This window comes from Anoplophora glabripennis, unplaced genomic scaffold (genome assembly GCF_000390285.2).
Source record: "Anoplophora glabripennis isolate ALB-LARVAE unplaced genomic scaffold, Agla_2.0 scaffold1910, whole genome shotgun sequence".
Lineage (NCBI taxonomy): Eukaryota > Metazoa > Arthropoda > Insecta > Coleoptera > Cerambycidae > Anoplophora > Anoplophora glabripennis.
The window spans coordinates 4,355-26,672 of NW_019417984.1; the positions used below are offsets into that span (position 1 = coordinate 4,355).

Here is a 22,318-nt window from a genome sequence, read left to right on the forward strand (position 1 = left end):
CGATGTAGAATCCAAAAATTAAATAAAAAATAGTACATTCCATTTGAAATAAGCGAGTTTACGTCTACTTCCGGTAGAACCGGAAGTTCCACGACGACGCCAATATTTTCAATCGATAGAACATTAGGAGAAACTCCCGTACATAAATTTTCAGAATTCCAGTACGCATAGTTTTCCAGAAACGTCTAATTGAAGGTCTATCTGGAACACCCTGTATACCGATACTCTTTTTCTACATCGATAAATATTTCATGAGACACACAGTGGAGTTTGGTTTTTAAGATTCTGTTCTGCTATTGACAGACTACATAATGTGATGAACTTCTACCCAGAAGGTTGATTTTATACAGAAAATATAAGAATTTCAGTATGTTCATAACAAGTACAGTTAATTTGTGAATACTGCTGTTTAGTGTTTTGGATACTGTGATCCTGTATTTATATAAAATTATCAAAACCCAACCTATCCTAACTCACATGGCACATAATAGCTTTAGGGTTGTCAACATCAAGTCGATGCTGACCTGATGAAATACTATTGCAAATAATTTTTGAAAAGCCAAGGGGATGAAATACAATAATTATATTCTTTATATATATAATTCTTCTGTGCGTGTGTATGTCACTGAACTCCTCCTAAATGGCTGGACCGATTTTGATGAAATTTTTTGTGTGTGTTCAAGTGGATTCGAGAATGGTTTAGATTCACAATTCGATTCGATAGATAATGTTTTTTTAATAAATTTAACGTTTGAACAGGACAACGTTTGTCGGGTTCGCTAGTTTATAATAAAAACAGTTTGTGAATAAGAAACACTAAAATTTGTAAAAATTGAAAATTCTTACTTTATAAACGGTATGGTCGTAGGAAGTGTTTTTGTGATAATAAGATGATTATGATTTCAAAGCAGTACATTGATATCATAAAAAAAATGTTTAAACTTCAGTCCTATAATTTTTTGTATGAAATATGAAATTAAAAAAATATGAATGAGGCAGAATTTTACATGAATATTTCTGTACATAATTTTGATTTTGCCGATGGGAAACCGCAGGAATAATTTAGTATACACACTTTGAATAATAATAATAATATGTCTTTATTAAGGCGGGGCTCAGCTAAAGCTGCTTATGCCCAACTTGAAAATATACATAATAATACATGGTAGTATTTCAAAGATTTTTCAAAGATTTACGATACTCAGATAGAGTGTTATCTCGTAAGCGCATCATGTGTTTAATGTTAGAAGTAACCCAAGGATTAAATTTTTTTGTGACTCTGATTTTTCTTATAGGGGCATGAATATTAAATAAAGTTAAAACTCCATTTTCTAAATACTGAACTTTCCCCTCAATGTCATTATCAGAAAACACAGGATTCCAGTTAAATCTCCTTGCAGATGTTTCAAATTGTAACATATTTATTATTTTAATATTTCTACAGTAAATATACTGGGGCGATTGTTTTCTACATATGGGTAAATTTATTAGACAGTACACCAACCGATGGTCACTATTAAATTGGGGCAACTCTATAACATTAGAATTCATAACTAATTCAGGAGAATTTGACGATATATAATGTAATAAATTTTCGCTATGAGATGTTACGCTGGTAGGCTTTGATATAATTTGACTTAAATTAAAAGAATTAGAAAAAACTGAGCCCAAAAAAATATGTCCTTGACTGTGTGCATCTAAATAATTTATATTGAGGTCACCTAGGCAAAAAATTATGTCTGAAGAAATTAAACAGTCTGCTAGAATATCCTCCAATGTGTGTAGTGCTTTAAAATTTGAACATGTAGGATACTGAGTAGTATTTGAGTATTGAAAAAATATGAAATATTTACGTCACATGTATGATGCACACATGTGTCATCTCTTTCCATCACCCTGACTCCTTTCAATTTTTGGTTAATTATGAAAGTAAGTATTCCCCCTCGGATTTTGCTTACTACATTGTTAGTTTAGGGCAGGGGTCGGCAAGTAATTTTAGGTGGGGTCCGGATACTTTTGAAAATTTTTAACGAGGTCCAGAAAAAAAACTCATATTTCTTATTTTTTTATTTCAATTTGGACACAAATTTAATCTGCTTACTAATTAAGAACTCAAAACACTCACACAATTGTAAAATACTAGAAAAAATGATAAGATTGGCACTTAAACGTAGAAATCATTTTTTAAATAATTTATTTGAGTAATTTATACTTTCAAACAATTTTTGGCGGTCCAGTATTTTACCTTTCGCGGTTCGGACCTGAGCCGCGGTCCGCCAGTTGCCGCCCCTTGGTTTAGAGCAACACTTATTTCTCTGTCCCTTGATTGTTATAACCGAACTCCACTGTTGAGTAAACTAAATACTTGAAATTTTTATTTATGTCCATGTGCGTGAAATGAGTTTCTTTTTAGATACAAAGGGTCTATGGATGGGTGAAACGACTTGTAAGAGGCAAAAAAGTTAGTTTTGGAATATTGATTACTGGGATTCAGTTCTTCTTGTTTGTGAAACAAAATGTGTTATAATTTCAAATTCACAAAGTCCACTAAGTTTTAGAAATTTATAAATACCTTAATTTTTCACTAGTAAAGTTCCCTTTCTGTATGAGATATGATAAAATGTTATCAAGTTTCTCAGCATAAAAAACTAAGTAATTACTGTCTTAGACCTACTTTAACTTTTTTTCTTTACATTTAATTTCAGATTTTGCTAGTAGAAGAGGCTTTTCCAAATTTCAATGTCCTGGTAAAATTTAGTAACTTAATAATTTCACATTGAAATTTGTCAAAGGAGTGCCCACTAATGAAAAAAAATTCTGAAATCAAACAAAAAATCAAAGTAGCCCTAATGTCGACATTTTGCATACTTAATTAGCTTTTCATCCTCAAAAAAGCTTTCTTACTATAAGATTTTGTCATCTGTCTCACAGAAAGGGGACTAAAATAAATTGAATACTTTCAGGCATACTGAATAGGCCCATTCAGTGATATATAATTTTAAACTTTTTCTTTCATTTTCTGATAGTATTTAATCACCTAAATTTATCTTCAAAAAATTTGGTCAATAGGGTTAATAATAAGTGATATATTTAATTCTGAATTTGTAAGACCCTTAAAAAGGTCAACACTGCGGGAGAACAGGTAATGACGTCACGATACCGGCCACTCAGCGATCAAGTCGCGAGCAATCGGAGAGATGTGTAGACATTTGCTATACTTTTACCTATATTATATACCTATATTTTTAAGTGTATAAATAAAGAGTGTATAAGAGATATACATCAAGTCTTGTTGAAATGCATTTTTCACACAACATTTATTATAAACATAGAATGACTTGGAATACCTAAATACATATTCAGATTTTTCCCAATGACGTATATGGTTCGCTTTTCTACATTTTCTTTTGCGTTACATTTTTATACAAATGTACGCAACGTACTAGGCTCGGTGCTTGTGGATGTATGCGATGACGTGTATGTGCCAGTAGTACTTTGACTAGTATTTGAAGCAAGTCAGAACCACCCTTGTTTTTCTTTGGTTGCCCTTCTAGGGGGTTGTAAAATATTATTATTTAAATAAATTGCTTATAGGTCCCTCTCGCCACGTATTTCGAAATTTTTGTGGATGGGAACGTTTAGATGGGGTAGAAATTTTTTTTTTCGGCATAAATTTGAAATATGTAAAACCCCCTAGACGGGCAACCAAAGAAAAACGAGGGTGGTTCTGAGTTGCTTATAGGTCCCTCTCGCCGACGTATTTCGAAATTTTTGTGAACGGGTACGTTTAGATGGGGTAGAAATTTTTTTTTCGCATAAATTTTAAAATTCTGCTCTAAATGTTGAAATAATAGTATTTACAACCCCCTAGACGGGCAACCAAAGAAAAAAGGGAATAGTTCTTAACTGCTTATAGGTCCCTCTCGCTGACGTATTTCGAATTTTTTGTGAACACGAACATTTAGATGGGGTAGAATTTTTTTCCGGCATAAGTTGAAAATTGTACTCTAAATGTTCAAATAATAATATTTTACAACCTCCTAGACGTGCAACCACAGAAAAACGAAGGTGGTTTTGAGTTGCATAGCATGGCTGTGGAAACTGTGGAAAACATCACATAAACTTTTCATTTTTTGGTAATGAAATAAATATTTTATTCGGAGTCGATCCTGAGGTACTTTTGCAGCCTGGAACTATACAATATTTGTACAATCCTCGGTTTCGACCCATTTAGACATAAAAACAATGATTAACAAAACTTTCAAGCGAACCACACACCGTATGTATTAACACAGAATGGGATGAGAGCGAACGCGAGCGGAGTGTTCTGCCAATCGCCTGTACTGGTATTATGACGTTAGGCTCAGCTTGGTTGCTCAACGTTTTTCCGCGCTCTATTTTCATTAATTTATTTCACACATTTCTCGTTGAAACAAAAAATTGATTTTTGGCATACTAACTAATTTAAGGGTAAACTTTTGGAATATGCAAAAAAAAAATTCTACTGAATGGGCCTATTATACATATTTGATCATATCAAAATTTGTTCACAAACAAACTAAGCTGACCCCAGAATATATCAACACTAATTTTCTTTTTTCTCTTACAAGAGATACCTATCCGGGGACACGCTGTATACAGGGTGATTCATAACATCCAAAAAAATTTGGGAATAGATGCGGCATGAGAAATGGACAACTGTAGTCTCTAGCGTCATTCACAATACGCGTGGAGAACCATGTGACTCCTAATACTGAAATCCGTCGTTGCGGTAGTTTTTACCTATTATCTGTGGTATTTACATCAGTTTTTTAGTAGTTAGTGTCAAAAATGGCTTGCGTGTATAGCAACTCAGAGTTGATGGATATCGTTTTAATTTATGGTGAAGCAAGACAACATTTGTATTATGGTGAAGTATTTGTGTTATGGTGAAGCAAGATATCATTTGTGTTAGTTCGTAGAAAGTGAGTAAGACGGACCCAAATGTGTTTACACGTGAGTGGATAAAATTTTGAATTGCTGTTGCAGCATCGGGTATGTCAAATGATTTTATTACTTAAAAACACAAATTAATTTTATTAATCATTAATAAAGGCAAAAGCATTTGAATTTGCAGATATAAAATAGGTGCGATAAAATTCTATTTACATATTTCTTTCCTTGCGAAAGTTTTTGTCCGTTTTTATCACGCCGCCATACCGGTCGCATTGTGCGTGGTCAGGTTTTACAGTGGACCAGTTTCCAGTGCCGTGCAGAATTGTATTTTTAAATCAATTTCGAACTGACCTTTTTGATTTTTTCTTTACAAAATTGTATTTGTAAGGGTCCCCTGTACATCCAGAATTTTTTTTTTTTGGATAAGTTCTGAATCACCCTGTATATGATATGATAAAAATAAATCTCTACTTTTTGTAATAACTTTGTTGTATGTACATTTATGTTTTAAAAAATTAACTTCTGGTTAGTTTTAATGATGCAACAGTGTGTTTAGGTGACAAAATATCAAGCAGACAAGTCACAATTTACTACAGTTTACTACTGTCTTCACTTCTTCACTCTATATATATATATATATATAGGGTGTCCCATAATGGTTGAAAAAAAAAATAAATCTTAAATATGATAAGTGATTCATATAAAGTTAAGGGTAGAAATTATTTAACTTTTTTCAAAAACGGCTGCAATAACAAAGATTAATTTTGGCTCAGACATATAGTATTAGTTTTGAGTAAAAGTAAATATATTTGAAAAAAATTTTGAGTAGGTAGCTGTCTTTCTGTCTTTTTTTTTTATATAATAATAGTTATAACAATATAAACTGTAAATTGGTTACTTTGGTTGCTTTTTATTATTTGATGAAAGTACCTATGAACAGTTTTTAAGTTAAGAAATAAATTATATTTAACAATAAAATATAAAATTATTCACAAGGGTTAGCATTAGCTGAAAAAAAAAAAAAATAAAAATTCGTGTATAATTTCTGGTAATATAGTATTAATTAAATATGTATATTATATAGTTGTTTTTAAAAAAATGTTCAAAAAACATAATTTCAACAATCTTTTTAGGATTAATATGAAACCCCGTAAAATTAAACAACGATACCACCAGTTATTTTTTCCTAATAATTTCCAGGACACCCTGTGACTGGAAACTAATTTCTTATATTATTTTTTTGTTCTCCATATTATTCATATAAGTTACTTCTATTTTTGAATTTGAATAATAATTCATATTATTATTTATGTCTTCAATTTATAAAAACTTTCTTAAATATTTTTAAATTTTTGCCAAGGATCATGCAACTGGATTTAGGATTTCATCACAGAACATCAGAACATGTTCATCTAGGCAGCAATCTTGAGGAACTGTTAAATCATCCATTTATAAATTAATAGCTGAGTGTTTTGTTAATGTTCACTGTATCTACCATAATTCTTCAGTAGAGAAATTACAGCCATAATTAAACATACCCCTTATCTCGGATAAATATGTGAGCCATTTTATTTTATTTAGTGCAGAAACATGTAGCTGGAAAATTCAGTCACTTGAATTATTATAAAATTTTACCTATTTTGTGTTTTTTTGATGCAAAAATTGTCTATTTCTTTAGGTTTGCCGTACTATCGATTATATTTGTGGACAAATGTTAAATTCCACTTTTATTCGACTTCAAAATCAGATGCAAAAAAGATTCCAAGAAATAAAGGCAAAAATGCCACGACGCGAATCAGCAAGACGAAGTCACCATCTTGCTTGTGAAAGCGATATCGTCGAAACCCTCCACATGCGTTTAACGCTACTGCAAATGTCATTTGGAAAGCATATCGAAAGGAAACACTGCTGCTTCTTCCCAGGAGAAATTCTTGATGAAGTTTATCGTATACTGCACTACATTAAGGTCACTCCTAAGCTGGATTTGCCTTATAAAGTTACTGACGAATTATTTGATTTATCAACAATGGCTATGGAATATTTTAAAGAAAAAATTGAACCAAACTTACCAGAAATTGCCTATTTCAGTGCCGATTTCTTAAATTTTTCTGGAAGCTTCCCAAGTAAGTAACATTATTTCAATTTGTTACCTGTTACATTTGTTGACAGATTCCGCTTTTATTTAATTAAATCTGGTTAATAAAGTTGAATAATACAATTAGTAAGAAATGTACTGGATGGTCCTTTAATTGTTCTTATATTAAAGGGGGCGATTCTTTAGATTTTTTTTTTGACATAGACAGTAAATGATTAATCTGGTGATTTAAATTCAGTTGAAGGTAATACACGGAATTTATATACCATTAACATTGGTTTTACAAACTACACCCCTTTTCTCTTGTATACCCAATGCCATCATATCTATTGGTGGTTGTAATAATAGAAGATAATGCCGCTAAAATCCCCAGAATTTGGAAACCATTGAGCATTTTGAAATTTGGGTCAGTTATTTTGATTTCATTTCCCTAACACTTCCAAGCACAAGACTTCACTGTAACTTACACCCCTTAGTGCACAGGAAGTTTTTTCTTGTTTTTTCAAAATTTTTGCAAAATTTGGCCTTTTATACGAGGTTTGATCGAAACGTAATGGAAATTGCTAATTTTCTTAAAAAGTATTTATTTAATCTTCCATTTTTATCCTGTCCCCTTCAAACTAATCCCCCTGTGATGTACACTATGCTAACATAGTTTACAGTTTAAGAAACACTCTTCTTTAGATATCATCTTCATGGCATGGTTTGAGATTTTGCCTTTATCTCATTTATTGTTGAAAAACGTCCTTTAAGTATCCTTTTGAGGATATAGGAAAAAGTCACAGGGGTTATATCCATAGAATGTTGGTTGTGACATCACAACGGTGTTGTGTTTTGCCAAGAACTGTTGGATAAGCAAAGAGCAGGGGTCGTAGCGGCCGGGAATACCGGGAAAAGTCAGGGAATTTGTTATTCTTCATAAAAACAGGGAATAGTCAGGGAATTTTAAAAATATTCATGAAAGTCGGGGAATTTGATATTTGCAACTGGAAATTTTGTGAAAGCCGGCCCTGGATTCTTGAAAGAGAAAACTATTTGTGGTTTTGAAACCTTTATAAGAGGTTGTTAGGGTATAAAAAAAAAAGAGTCCAGTCGAGAAAAAAATTTAATGCATAAACACCAACTAGTATGTAAAAATTAACTACAAGTGACCTGGATTTTTTTTATAAGTTTGGGAAAATCTGGAAAAGTCGGGGAATTCTTTATTACTTTTGAACTATGAACCCTGAAGAGGTATGCGCCGATGCGATGTCGTGGTGCAAAATTCACAACTGGTCTCATGTTCCTGTTAATTTCTCTGATTGTCTCATGAAAATTGCGCAAAACTTGTAGGTAGTACTACTTGTAAGCAAAGTTTCCTCTAAGCTGTGCAGGTGCTCAGCTTAGAATTTTTTAAAAGTTGCGCAGCCGTTTTTGTATTCTGCTTGCACACTTTTACATACGTTTTGCAAAAAATATTTTTTGCACCCATACACTTTTGCACCGCGCAGTCAGCGAAAAAATTAGAGGGAACATTGCTTGTAGGTACTAATGGGAATTGTAATTTGCTACTACATAGTGCAAGAAAGGAATGGAATGAATTCATTATTTTTGAAATGATGAAATTTATGGTAATTCCTCAGACATGAGGACTTTTTTTTCATGTATCCCCACTTTTTCTACTTTCAATTGTATGTGTGTGATGACTAGAGAGCGGACAATGTGTGTCTTTAACAAGAAGATTAGGTCAAATTCGGGTAGAGATGCATACGCATCAAAAATGTATTGTGTGTAAACCATGCAAAATATAATTATTATGTATAGCAAATATATCGTATTATCCTCGCGAAGATTTGTATCCTTTATTTAAAATCCGTAAATCATGTGAACTGGTTAAACGAGAAAATAATTAAGTTAGTTTAGTTCTAAAGAAATGAAATGACACTCGTGCTCATGTCTAGTCCATCTGTCAACATCGATTGCGTTAATCGAATTCCTATTGATCAGAATTCAAACTGTAGCCTTGTTATGAATGGGGCGTGAGTTGGACTATTCCAATTAAAAAAACCACACTATTTTTAACTGAACTTTAATAAATACGTAGTTATACAATTCCTGATTTTCTAAATATTTTATAAAGCCTAAAAATGTATGTATTGTGGAATTTCGTGAATTATCACGTAAATTCCCGATGCGTACCCGACGCGCCACTGCGTCATGGATAGTGTATCTATGTTCAAGGTTAAAGACACTAATTGTCCGCTCTATGGTGATGACTATACTCCGGATCTCTTCGCAGTGATGATAAATCACAATTTTACCGTTCATTGGATTTTTTGACTTTTTTAAATCGGTCTGATAATTGGACGGTAAGTGAATGGCTTTATATAGTTTCTGTGTATACACCGACATACTGAACACGGCAGGTTTTCTCGGGCGGTCATTCATCTAAGTACACAGAAACTATATAAAGAGCAGGTTACAAAAGTTCTATAAAAAAATCTAATGTTATTAGAATTGAACATGGAAAAGGCAGCAGTATATGAAATGTAAAATCGATATAATTGAGGCAAAATCATGAAAGTCTGTCGTTTTGGAAGTAACAAATTTATTCCATATTTTTCTCCCACACTATAAAAACTGGTTTATGTTCATTTTAATTGTTTTAACATTAATTGTTAAATGTACGTAATTTCGCGTTTCAAAAAATATGTACTATATTATTTATTTGCTGTTTCAGGTACAAGTTCAAGTAAATATTTATCACTAGATTCGACAGCCTTGGCTTCTGAAGTTTCGAAAGATAGTGGTCATGTTTCCACTGATGAACTGGAGGGCGAAGATTTGGTAGAAACCATCCCACAATCAAATATGGTTTTGAGAAAACGCATTCGTAAAATTAAGCAAGGAATGAAGCGTTACAACAGCCAACTATCACTCTTAAGGCAAGATCTAAGATCATGCAAACGGAAAACTTCAGAGCAGCAGAAACAAATCAGCGAACAACAAAAGCAGCTCGCCGACCAACAGAAACAAACCTTAGAGTATGCGACTCGTCTGGATGAGTACGATAAGAAAAATGAGGAGATTTCACGGAAATTCAGTACTCTACTGCAGGAGTTAAATAAGTGCAAAACAGAGCTGCAATACTGGAGATGCAAGTCTCCGGCGACCCCTCCATTTTGTAACCACTGTGGGAACGCAATGCTGCCACAACCGGATGAATTACAGGCACTCATGAATCAAGGCGTCAACCCAGAAGGATTGGGTTTAGAACCACTTTCGGAATTGGCCCCGTTTATGGGCGCAAATCTAGAAACTCCGAATCCAGTGGAGGAAGAAGTGAAAAGTGAAAGTAACTCAAGCAAAGATAAGAAATCTGCTACGGAACAGCCGAGCACGTCAGTTGGACCGGTGAAGAATGTTAAACGGAAATCCGAGGAACCAAAAGAAGATGTCGCAACAAAAAAGACACGCCGACTTTCTAAGATTCGTAGTAAACGTGCTAAAGTTTAAGCATCCGAAGGCTACAGGAACCTTTTATAGACATTTTTAATCAACATTAAGGGCATACACTAATATGCTTCATATTCGTAGTTGATGTGTAGCAAACCAGTTTGAGATAGTATAGTAAGTTTTGTAGGAGTCGAAGTAAGAATAATTAAACATTAATCGCTTATAGATGTAACAACGGATATTTCTCGAGTTGACTTCTTGGAGAAGTGATTGTTCAGAAAAAAGGTAGGACATTTCAAACAATTCATCTTATATTGTAACATACTGTAAAGGCTAACGGACAAACTGCAATCAAATTTATCGACAATACATTTTTTTGTAAAATATATCATTTTAGTGGATCAATGTCTGAGATCTCGATGACATCTTTCAAGAATTCTTTTGGATAGTAAAATTATTTTTAAATGACAGTCTTTTACAGGTAAAAATACATGTACAAATTTTTTTCTCTTTGGTGTGATCTTACCCAATTAAATAAAATTAGACTTGTCGCTATCATCCAGACGGCAGAAAGTTTGAACCTTTGAAAGTTTCAACCTTTATTTTTCAAATTAATTGTTTCAGAATAGTATTAAATATTAATGAATAATTATAATGCCGCTTCAAACCTATATGAAATAGAATAACCCATCTAAATTTGAGCTTAATCGGTGCAATAGTTTTTTTCCAGAATGTCGGCCAGGCCAAAAACCGTTCCGAGAAAAGTGCGGTTAAGGTTTTTTTCTCTAAAATATACCGGTTTTTTCAAAAAAAATTGTCAATTAGTGATGCCTGCTATATATATTACACCTTCAAGTTCTTCAAAAGTATGGTCTTCTAATCACCCGAGATTGCGAAAAAGGGACTGAAAAGCAGGTAAACGGCAACTGCACGTTTTACGTTCTAGGTGGCTCAGCGCATCCCTAATCTCGTTCAATTCTTCCATCTAAATAATGCAACTTATTACAACAATATTTAGAAAATCAATTTTTTGAAAGGTCCCAGACTAACACCTCAACAAAAAACTTATTTCAAATATCTGTAATCAAAATTTTAAAATGCTTAATTTTTATACAGGGTGTCCCAAAATTCATGCAACAAAATTTGGTGATGGATTCTTAAGACAAATTTAGGGGACCCGTATCTTTTGCCCCCTCTTTCGGAGTTATAACCCCCTGAAATCTGCCCCTAAGAAGTCCATGTTGTACGAGAATTACTAAATTTGGTACACAGGGGTTTTATGACGTGGAATCTCACAGTGCTACGCTTTTTGGCGAGAAACTCCCTTACGACACTTTTTCGTGAACCCCCTTGTCTTTGGAACCAGAAAAATTTGGTTGCAAATTTGATTTTTTCAAAAATTATTAGCTAGAAAGCCATTGAATTTAGAAACTTTTTGGTCTCTTGATATTTGTTTCGTAAAACGCGATGTTTTTGAGGAAAATGGCGAATCACGATATGCATTCAATCACATTTTGACATTTTTCTCGAAAACATTGCGTTTTATAAAAAACGTATAAAGAGACAAAAAGTTTCTAAATTTAATGGCTTTCTAGAGGACTGATAATTTTTAAGAAATTTAAAGATGCAACCAAATTTTTTTGGCTCCAAAGACAAGGGGGACTGCGAAAAATTATCTTAAGGGGGTTCCCCACCAAAAAATGTAGCACCCTCAGATTCCACATGTCATAAAACCCCTGTGTACCAGATTTAGTGATTCTCGTACAACAGGGTTCTGAGATATAAAAACAGATTATCTTAGGGGCGGACTTCAGGGGGCTGTATCTCCGAAAGAAGGGGCCACTTGGCAAAAACAAATAATACGGGTCCCCTAAATTTGTCTTAAAAATCTGTGATCAAATTTTGTCGCATTAATTTTGGGACACCCTGTATATGAATGCATGGCATTAATTTCTTAATTTCCCATTAAAATTTTATAATATTTTTATATGTTTAAAAATAGAGCAACAAATTTTAATAGTTAATGATTCTATTTAAAAAATTAAAAAAGGGATTCTGGAAAACATGGCCCCAAAAATGCTTTCTAATAAATAAATGCTCATTTAAGTGTTTTGTGGTGATTCTGCTGGCTTTAATTAAATTAATTGATTTAACAGTCTCTTTGAAGCTCATTTTTTCATATTTTTATGCAAACAGAATAATCTAATGAGATATCCTCGATTTTCTATGAATTTTAGGATAAACTTTTTCCATTTTTTAAGTAGTAGCACTAACTGTCGAGGTTTTTTTAAAGGATTTTCCAGACATTGTACAGGGTAGTATCTCAATTTATAAGTGTACAGACCATTAACATGAGTCAAATGTTTTTTTTTAAGTGGACCCTGAAAATATACATATTTGAAAACTATAACTTTTTCAGAACAGCAATTCAGCAATTTTTTATCCAAAATTTAATACAACTTTCTACACCAATAACAATATCCCTGTACTAATTTCCATAATTCATAATTTTTTTATTTTATATGCATTTTACTAATTATGTACTTTAGTATTTGTTGCTATTCATTAAATTTTTTCAAAATTGACACCAAAAAATGGGCAATTTGCAAAAACAATATACACAATTAATCCAAGCCAAATTTTGTAGAATGTTATCATACACAGTATGTTGGGAAAATAATGGAACTTTTTAAATTAAAAAAAAAAACAATTGGTTATTTTACCAAAATTAACATTGTCATAAGTATTCTTTTCGTGTTGAGTTTCGGGAACAGGAAATAGTCACACGGAGATAAATCAGGCGAATATAGATGATGTTGAAACACACAGACTTTTTTTTTCATCAAAAATTCACGTACAGCTACAATTCTGTGAGATGATGTATTATCGTTCAACAAAAACCAACTTCCAGGCATGAGGAACAAACCGAGCACAGACTTTTCGTTTCTTTTAATCCTTTTTCAAAATTTTATGAATCATATCTTTGGTCGTATTTAATTCCTGTTATCCATCTCACAGGCGATTTTGTATCGTAGGGGAACATTTCACGCACTTTTTCTACCAATTCATTGCAATATTTGTTTTTTCGGAGGGTCTGACTTTGGGTCGTCTTTCAAAGCATCACAACCGCCCTGGAATCACTTATACCACTCAAACACACATGTACAGGATAAGCCATCATCACCATAAACTTTCTGTAAAAGTTTTACCGAGCTTGAAACAAAATTTAATATTAACCCTTTGGTCCATCGTATTTTTGACAAAAGGTACTGTCACTTTAAGCGCTATAACTTGACAACCCATCGAGCGATTCTAATGATAGCAGTATCGTTTTGTAGAGGAGATATACAGCTTTCAGTTTATATATTATTTCAATAGATAGCGTTAGTAGTTTTCTTTAAATATAAAAAGTTCCGTTATTTTTCCGACATACTGTATATTATTAGATTTCAGAAAAAAAATTCAATACAATTTTTCAAAAAATTGCATCTGAAGCAAATTGTAACAAGATTCCAAACATGAGTGTTTTTAAGTTTATTTAATAAAAAATATCTTCAACTTAATTTGTTTTTACTTTTATACACATCAATTGGAATACACTATATTTCCAAGAAATATTTCATCGTTTGACCCAAAATAACAATATTTTGATTCAAATAAAAATATATTTTTTATAAGAAATCACAAACTAATTAATACCATTTTCGACTGCACTGTTCCCAGAGCGATTAAGAGTAATTTTTCACATTACTTTCAATTAATCAAAATCGTAGGCAAACATTTTTTTTAATCTAATGTAACTTCTAACATAAACTTAACCTAATTTGCTTTCAACTTATTTTATAGTATTTGTTACTAATTTTGACATGTGTCTTAACCCTTTCGCTACGCAATACGTCTGAAAGTAGGTACCGCGCTGTGCGCGAAAGTTTATCGCGTGAGAGTATACTCTGCGAGTAGTCTGGAACAGTTAGACTACTTATATTTTTACATTATGTGTTAAATTGAATTAAAATATGTTTAAATGTTTCAAAATAATTGTGATAGTTATTAATATTTTATTATAAAGCATCCATCACTACGCTCCTCAATCTCAAACTTGTTGCCACTATCGCTCCTCGCTAAAATTCCTTCCAGTTCTTTGTCTGTCAGTTTTCTAGATATTTTTACGATTTTATTTTACAATATATCGACAGCCGTACTAAATAGAAACTGAAAAAGAGATGAACAATCTTGGCATTCCTTCCATAAAAATAATTGCCACAATACCAATTACAACAACCGAGTCACTAATGCGCATGGTTGGGAATTTATACGGGTTGTGCGGCCTAATCCAATTTAACTATTCAAGCGAATTAATTCGTCTGGAGCAGTTTGAGTCCTATAAATTTTTAGGGAATAAACTCGTCTGGAGCAGTGAAAGGGTTAAACTTGAACTTTAGAAAAAAAAAATCAGTATAAAATTTTCAGTTAACAAATCCACTTGTATCATTGAAAGTGTCTTCCATAAAGTTCGTTCATTTTATTATGGATGATCTGCCAATAATGTTGCAGAAAATCCTCAATTTCGCTATCACTTGAGTGTAAAATATCCAATTTTTTTTAGTGATGGATAAATGATGTCACTTAGAAATCTGTAACTTGCCGGGGAATATATTCGGGGGCACTTTTGGTTATTTATTTCTCGCTTTCAAAATTAAAAAATTATTTGAATAGGTCATTGTTATGCTTGTACGTTTCTAAATTGTTTCTGCACTTTATAACTGCCTTCCATTCTGGTTGTATGTCTTACGTACCATTATTTAGAACATTTTAAAATAATTCCACATGAAATGAAATGTCTACACCTGTAAATAATGATTTTAATGAAATTGTTGAAATATAAGGAAAACTTGGTCATTTTAAATATTCTCTAAATATCATTTTGGTAATTTTTAAGTGACTGCCGTCACAATTTTTTTTTAACATGTAATACGTCGGATGTGAGGTTATGCTGTTGTTTTCATCTACACTACTCCTTTAACTGTAGGAACACAACGGAGTAATTTGCGATTACTCTAGAACAATTCTCCGAACATGGCATTCGGTTCTAAGGCAGCTCAACCACATTTTTTTTTAGTAGCCTACAAGCACTCCAGAGTAGTCGATTGAAAACAGTATATTCATTCATCTCATTTTTTAATCTATTCGAAGTTTATTCATTTGAACATTTTAATTTGGTTGTTTGTTGAAACTAATCCTTTACTTATTTGTTTTAATTCTTTAACATTGTGTCATGTGTATAGAAGGTGGAATAATAACAATATTCATTATAATTGTTGCCCCCTCAAGTCGTTTACTTCTATAAGCTGTTATTGTTTAAAAACTCAGAATGTAAAAAACATTTTTGGAGTTATACATCAGGAGACTGGTTGTGTCTAAATTTGCCCCTCCCCCTCCCTATTTTTCAAACTGTAGCTTACTTAATGCACTGCAATTCTGATTTTGAATGCCTCTACTGTTTAAATAATCGAGGTAGAAAGTACAATAAATAATAATCAGCTTTAAAAAGATTGCAATTCTTGTCTATTGTATATTATAATATTCATAGTTATATCTTTGGCACATTGATAACTGTTCGGGATGAAGATGAAAGGGTGATTTTTAAGTATATTCAAAACGGACATATCTTTATCCTTTCGAAAAGTTGTTGATATGCAATGGAATAACAGTAATTGTGTCTCAAGTGTCCATATTTTTGTAGCAACACAAATGTGCTGTGTAAAGACACAAAATATATTATACTTGTTCAGTTTTTACGAAGATTTGTTGTAATTAATTTTATCTTTCAGTCTTCAGTAAATAACCGTTTATGTAATACCCCATAGGATATTCAGGCTGTAATGTGCTTCTTTAATATATCAAGTATTTATCACTAGAAACTCAGGAAATAATTGCTAAAGATGTTTATCTACCAAAAGGAGTTCCTTTTTTCATTTTAAAAACATCGGATTTCGATAAACCTTAAGTCTGAAATTAGCTGACCTAAGATTCTTCGATGAAATAAATCCGCCTTTTGTTAGAAAATAAAATTAGTTTTAAAGCAAACATTTGGAAGTTGCATAAATATTATTTATTACGTATTACCTAAAGCCTTTCATGACTTTAAAATTTGGTGTAATAAAAACCTGTGTTCATTATCCTGAGTAGGGGATAAACGATGCACACTAGGGTGTTCATTTTTCTTTGCCAGATTGTAGAGGAACAAGTTAACTATACGAGAGCCGGTTATTTATTGAGGATTTTGTGGTTATTTTATTAAAATTAGTTAATGACAGTACCTAATTTAGTTATAATTTAAATAGTTTTTTATATGGTTAATTGTAGTAAATTTAAATTAGTATTATTGGATCTATATTTTATTTGAAATAAATGTATAAATTCATTGATTGAATTTTGTTTTATTGATTAGTATCGATTGAAAATCGTCACTAATAAATATTGATTCAAATAACGAGCTTCATCACTTCATTTGCTAAAATGAATATGATTCATAATTTATATTTGTACCCAAATATTATTGTAAGAATTAAGGGTGAAATAGAATATAATCGATAAAGATAAAAAATATACCATTGTAATTTTTCTCATATTTTATTCTTGAATGATTTGAACACTAAAACTCATTTGAATAAAAATATTTTGTGAGAAAAATTACTGTTTCTCTTACATAACTAATTTGAATGAAGTGTCCTTTATTTTATTACAATTGTAAATGTAGAAGTGATAGTAAACTCTAAAGTAATCGAGATGGTATTTTATTAGACTTAAATTATATTTTCAAATTTAATGTACTATGTACTATATTTTATTTAGTTAATAAATTATTTGTGTGATTGAACAGCTTTTTATTAGCCAAATAGATTCGAGTTATTTCGATTTTTATTTAATTGTAGAATATAGTTTTGAATACGTTTAATATCGACAAAACCAGTAATTCTGGTAATTAACCAATAATAAAGGTATGTAAAATATAATCACAGAGATACAGAAAACATATATTTATCTCAAGAATGCTAACAAATAATTTCTTAAAAATGCAGTACGTTTCATATTTCTAAGTTAAAATTACAAATTGATACAGGGTGTTCTGAAACTGAAAATTTTTTTTGATTCAATTGTTTGCAAGTTACAGCTTGTCAAAGTTAAATTTTTTTTTAAGTATTTTTCTATTTATATAACTTATTTAACTCATGTTCGATTAGTCTCTCATTTGGCACACCCACTAAGTAGATGAAGCTCTATTGGACCAGTCGGAGAAAAGTTGCATTATGTGCCGCTAGAGGGCACTTTACCTAGAACCCAAAATTTGTTTGGTCCATAACTTTTTTCTCTTGCAAGACATAGAAATTTAAACATTATTGAAAAGAGAAACAATATCAAAAAAAAATATGTACTCTGTTCAAGCCGATAAATGTAACCGTTTACCAGGAAATCGCTATTAATGTGTTATTAAACATCAAATTTTTGATAATTCTGTAATAATTAATCAGGTTACCATGCTTCAAATAAATATCATTAGTAATTTTGGTGTTACGAATTGTAACAAAAATTATTTAAAGCAGGTATGTTTGATTTTTCATCAAAATATTTTTTTTTTTCAGCTCTGTAATAACGTGGAAAAATAAGCTGAGGATAATGAATTTACTAATAATATTTTATTTACTAACGAAGCTGGTTTTACAAGAGACGGTATTTAAAAAAATTATAAATTTTCATTACATACTGCTATTATTTTAATCCATAGAATCACCTCCCGGAGTTTCCTGATGGAGTTTCAGAACACCCTATATATGGTATACCCCTTTATTTTTTATTTTATTTGTTAAATTTGACATTAAGAAATTTCATTTTTTAAATAATGTGGAACAGCCAAATGGAATAAATTTAGTGTCAATAATTGTGCATATTTATATAAAATCCCGGGACGCGTCGATTTTGGATTCTGAAATGACATCCTGTAACGTAAAAATTTCATCCTAAAAAGTTGCAGCCCCTAAATTTTTAAATGGGAAGTAGGAGCTTGTGATACATCATTTGAAAGGTCTTTTCATTATTTAAAAATGCTATGGATTTCATATTTATTGTAAAAATTAAGTCTGCTTGACGAAATTCGTTAAAACAAACAAAAACAAAAACGTTGAAATTAAGTTTTTTTATTTTGCTGTAGCAAATTTCGTCAAGCAGATGAATTTATTTTCTTAATGCTAATTTTTGCGATAACTATGAAAACCACAGCATTTTTTACTAGAGCATAAAATGACCTTTCAAATGAGGTATCACAAGCTTCTACTTCCCATTTAAAAATTGAGGAGTTGCAACTGCCGCTCGAAGAGGGTTGATTTAGGGATGAAAATTTTACGTTGCAGATGTCGTATTAGAATCCAATATCAACGTGTCTCGGGATTTTTTATAAATATACACAATAATTCAAATACTGAATTTATTCATCACCAATATTTGTTGCAATGAACCACGGCAAACCGTTATGTCTACACTCAAGATAATGCAATTGGTTGAATAGAATCTCTTGAAAAATTACACCAAATACAACCAGTGAAACAGAATGTTGTGTTTTAAATCTTAATCTTATTGTTTTAATTTTACTGAAATTTAATTGCCAAATGGAGGAAATAAAATTACTGTTCCAAAGAAAATTAGTGGTGGTGTAGCTTGTAATAATTTATGAAGGTTTTGTATATAAAATGGGGTATCTCAAAAAAAAAGCCATATAAATAGTAAGGAAAATAAAATCATTAACAGTAAAAATAACATTTGTTTGCAAAATATTTCAACAAATTTATATATTCATTAACATAATCATATGAATTTTTAATAGTATAAAGTCTAATGTTTAATTATTCTTTTCTATTTTCTTTTATATTAGTTCATACTATGTCACACACTTTTCATACAATAAATGTTTAATGCAAATTAAATGCTAAATGATCTTTCTTAAATTGTACATATTTAAAGAAGAAATATATTTTCGTGGGATAAATCACAGCCAATATTTAGTCAGTGCATCACCAACACCTATAAAAAAAAATGTACTTGTATATGCCGTCCCTTCATGATCTTAGTAAACAACATAATCAGCAATAGTTTTCACATTTTCTAGTTTCATTGCATAACAAAAATTATCCAAAAGATGTAAACACTTCCTATATCTTACAAACTTTTAAAATATACTAAAAATCTCATGTAACAAATACACTTTTGCATAAGTATTATAGTCTCATAAATCTTGCCAATAATAAGTCATATAAAATAATATTTTATGTTAGTTAAATATTCTCAACAACTAAGTTACTTTTACATTTGGGACATGTGACCGAAGGTCCTTCTAGCAGTGCATTTTTGTTCTGTTCTGGAAACAATTCTAAACATTTCATGCATTGATACATTATTTTCTTTTCAACTGACTTATCAGCCTTGGCAATTTTCTCCTGAATTGAAGTATAAAAATTTTCACATTCATCTGGATCTAATTCATAAATTCTTTGTTTACGGTCCCGCCTTAATGTGTCAAATTCAATCTTTATTAAGTTCTGATTGTCTTCCATTTTTTCACACGAACTAATAGTATTAATATGCCACCTTGCTTTTTCTTTGCTTGTAGTTACATCTCTCTCAGATATGTGTGTTTCTGTGACGACTACAAAAACCTGATCGGATTCGTTAATATTGATTACCAAATAGATACATTCTTCCCCTCCAGAACAAATATCTTCGCCATCAGAGACATCAGATGTATTGTCTTCTTGTGCTTGTATTGTATTACTAAATATGGTAGAATCACCGTCAGCTGTTTGAAAACCATCTTCGGTTGTTGTTGCCTGATTTAATTTTGAATCGGCCGTCACGAATTCTGCAGAATCAGCAGTAACTTCTCTTTTACTTTGATTCTCTATATACAAAGTATCCATAGCAGACTCATATGGGGTTGATGAAACAACTGAACTCTTTTCAAATCCCAGTGCATCTTGTACTAACATGCCAGAATGACGATATAACCAAGACTCTCCATATTCTTCCCTTAACTGTTCTACCTGTTTTTTTAATTCTAAATGTTGAAATGATGTTGTTGGCGTAGCAGCAATGGGAATTTCTTGCTTTACTGTATTATCGTCCTCAATTGTAACATTTCGTATTTTCCTTGTTCGTTCTTGGAAAGAATCACTGGTTGATTCGTCTGAAGAATTAGAAGATATGGATAAATATGATGTTTGGAAAATTGGGTACAGTGACCCAGTGAGGCTCTTCTCTATTTTGTTTAATGGGATATTATCGAGTACAAATTTTAGTGTAGAACTATTTTTATTCAAATAATTGCAAGTTAGGTTACGATGCTGTGGGTGGAAACTGATCGGGTTTCCCTGAATATTTAACCATTGGAGAGATATAAGATGAGAAACAGAAAACAGTCTTTTATGCTCTAATAAACAATTATGGCTAAGGTCCAACTGTACAATATTAGATAAAGTTGTTAATCCACTTAGGTCTTCAATAAAGTTATTTTTAAGTATGAAAACCTATAAAAGAAAAATTATACTTAACAATACTGTTTTGATAAAAAAAACCTATCGTTTTACTTAATTGAAAATTCAAAATTATTTTATATGGGTATGTTTACATATAAAACGATTTATAAACTACATAGTTACCTGTAGTCGACTGCAAATTTGTCCTTTAAATCTTGGAACCTTATCAAGTTTATTGTAAGAAATGTTTAAGTATTTCAAATTTGGCAACTGGTTTAAAAAATCCACTTTATTAATCTGATTGTGACTTAGGTCCAGCGATTGCAGCATTATCATACAATCTAAACTATCATCTAGTTCTACAATATTATTATGACAAAAATTTGCTCTCTTTAATTCGTTCCAATTATAACGTTGGCTATTATCACTTCCACATTTATCCAAGACATCGGTTAAAGAATTTATGCTGTGGCAGCAAGTCAATTCTTGTAGTTGAGGTCTTATTTTCTGTAAGCCAGTTATAGACATTATATCGACCTTTTGTATCTCTAGGACCTTTATGTTTTTAAATCTAGTAATATCCACATTGCTAAACTCATCTGTAACATCTGGAACAACTTTTAAACTCACTGTTCTCTGTACAAGATCCAACAAAAACTGCAAGTCTCTGATATAATTAGTTTTTGAATTACTTGTTTGAACTATATGGAAAGATAAACTGGTTTCTTCAGTAATATTTGCTTCAAAAGCATTATTTAATTTATATAAGTAATTAGTAGACAAACATAATTTTCCTTTCCCCTTGAAAACTTCATTGCTTACAGGTCTTAAAAGAGTTGCAACTTGTGATATACTTGTTATACTCATTTTCAATTATTAACTCTATGCAATCTCACCATAGTTTTTAAAAGATAAACTTTATTATTTGTTTACTTTTTTTTAGCTCTTATTTACAAATTTGTTACTCATTAGCTATTAGGTTGGTATAGTTAGATGTCAGAGTTGGTGTTGGTTAGTGATGGGTAGTGATGGGATCATTCGAATGAAAAATAATCGATCATCCGATTATTGAAATAATCGAAACCTTCCGATTATTAAAAAAGAATTCGGATGATAATCGGTCACTACTCGAATCTCATAATCAGTACGTACTCGTCGATTTGAGAAGCCGACTATGAAGCTGATGCCAACCGCGGTCGAATCACGGCAAATAAAACAACCAGCAATAACACATCCTCTTTTTTCACATCTGCGCATTTTTTCGCGCATGACATTTCTTGGTAGGAAATCCGTCAAAATGCTGTCAGTAGCGTCGTAGCCTGTATAACCG

At 31.5% G+C, this 22,318-nt stretch overlaps 2 protein-coding genes across 2 annotated transcripts in view; one reads left to right on the forward strand and one right to left on the reverse strand.

The window, feature by feature from the left end:
- The window catches only part of LOC108916513 (F-box only protein 28), a 15,427-nt gene extending 3,816 nt beyond the window's left edge, over nt 1–11,611 (forward strand). The window contains exons 3-4 of the mRNA XM_018722786.1: nt 6,614–7,058; nt 9,750–11,611. Coding sequence (XP_018578302.1) covers nt 6,614–7,058; nt 9,750–10,525 — 1,221 coding nt within the window. The 3' untranslated portion in view covers nt 10,526–11,611. The remainder of the gene's footprint in view (nt 1–6,613; nt 7,059–9,749) is intronic.
- Nucleotides 11,612–19,357: 7,746 nt separating this feature from the next.
- Nucleotides 19,358–21,984, reverse strand: LOC108916512 (serine/threonine-protein kinase 11-interacting protein). Its single transcript, XM_018722785.1, has 2 exons — nt 21,172–21,984; nt 19,358–21,039 (listed from the first exon to the last, which is right to left on the reverse strand). Exons 1-2 carry the CDS (start codon nt 21,853–21,855, stop codon nt 19,792–19,794), a joined length of 1,932 nt encoding a protein of 643 aa, XP_018578301.1. The 5' UTR covers nt 21,856–21,984; the 3' UTR covers nt 19,358–19,791.
- Between the last annotated feature and the right edge of the window lie 334 nt (nt 21,985–22,318).

Excerpts from the sequence above, each read along its gene's own strand:
- LOC108916512 (XM_018722785.1), bottom strand. The coding sequence starts at position 21,855 with ATGAGTATAACAAGTATATCACAAGTTGCAACTCTTTTAAGACCTGTA. Across the intron at positions 21,040-21,171 it reads AAATTTGCAGTCGACTACAG|GTTTTCATACTTAAAAATAA; the intron begins GTAACTATGTAG and ends TTTCTTTTATAG.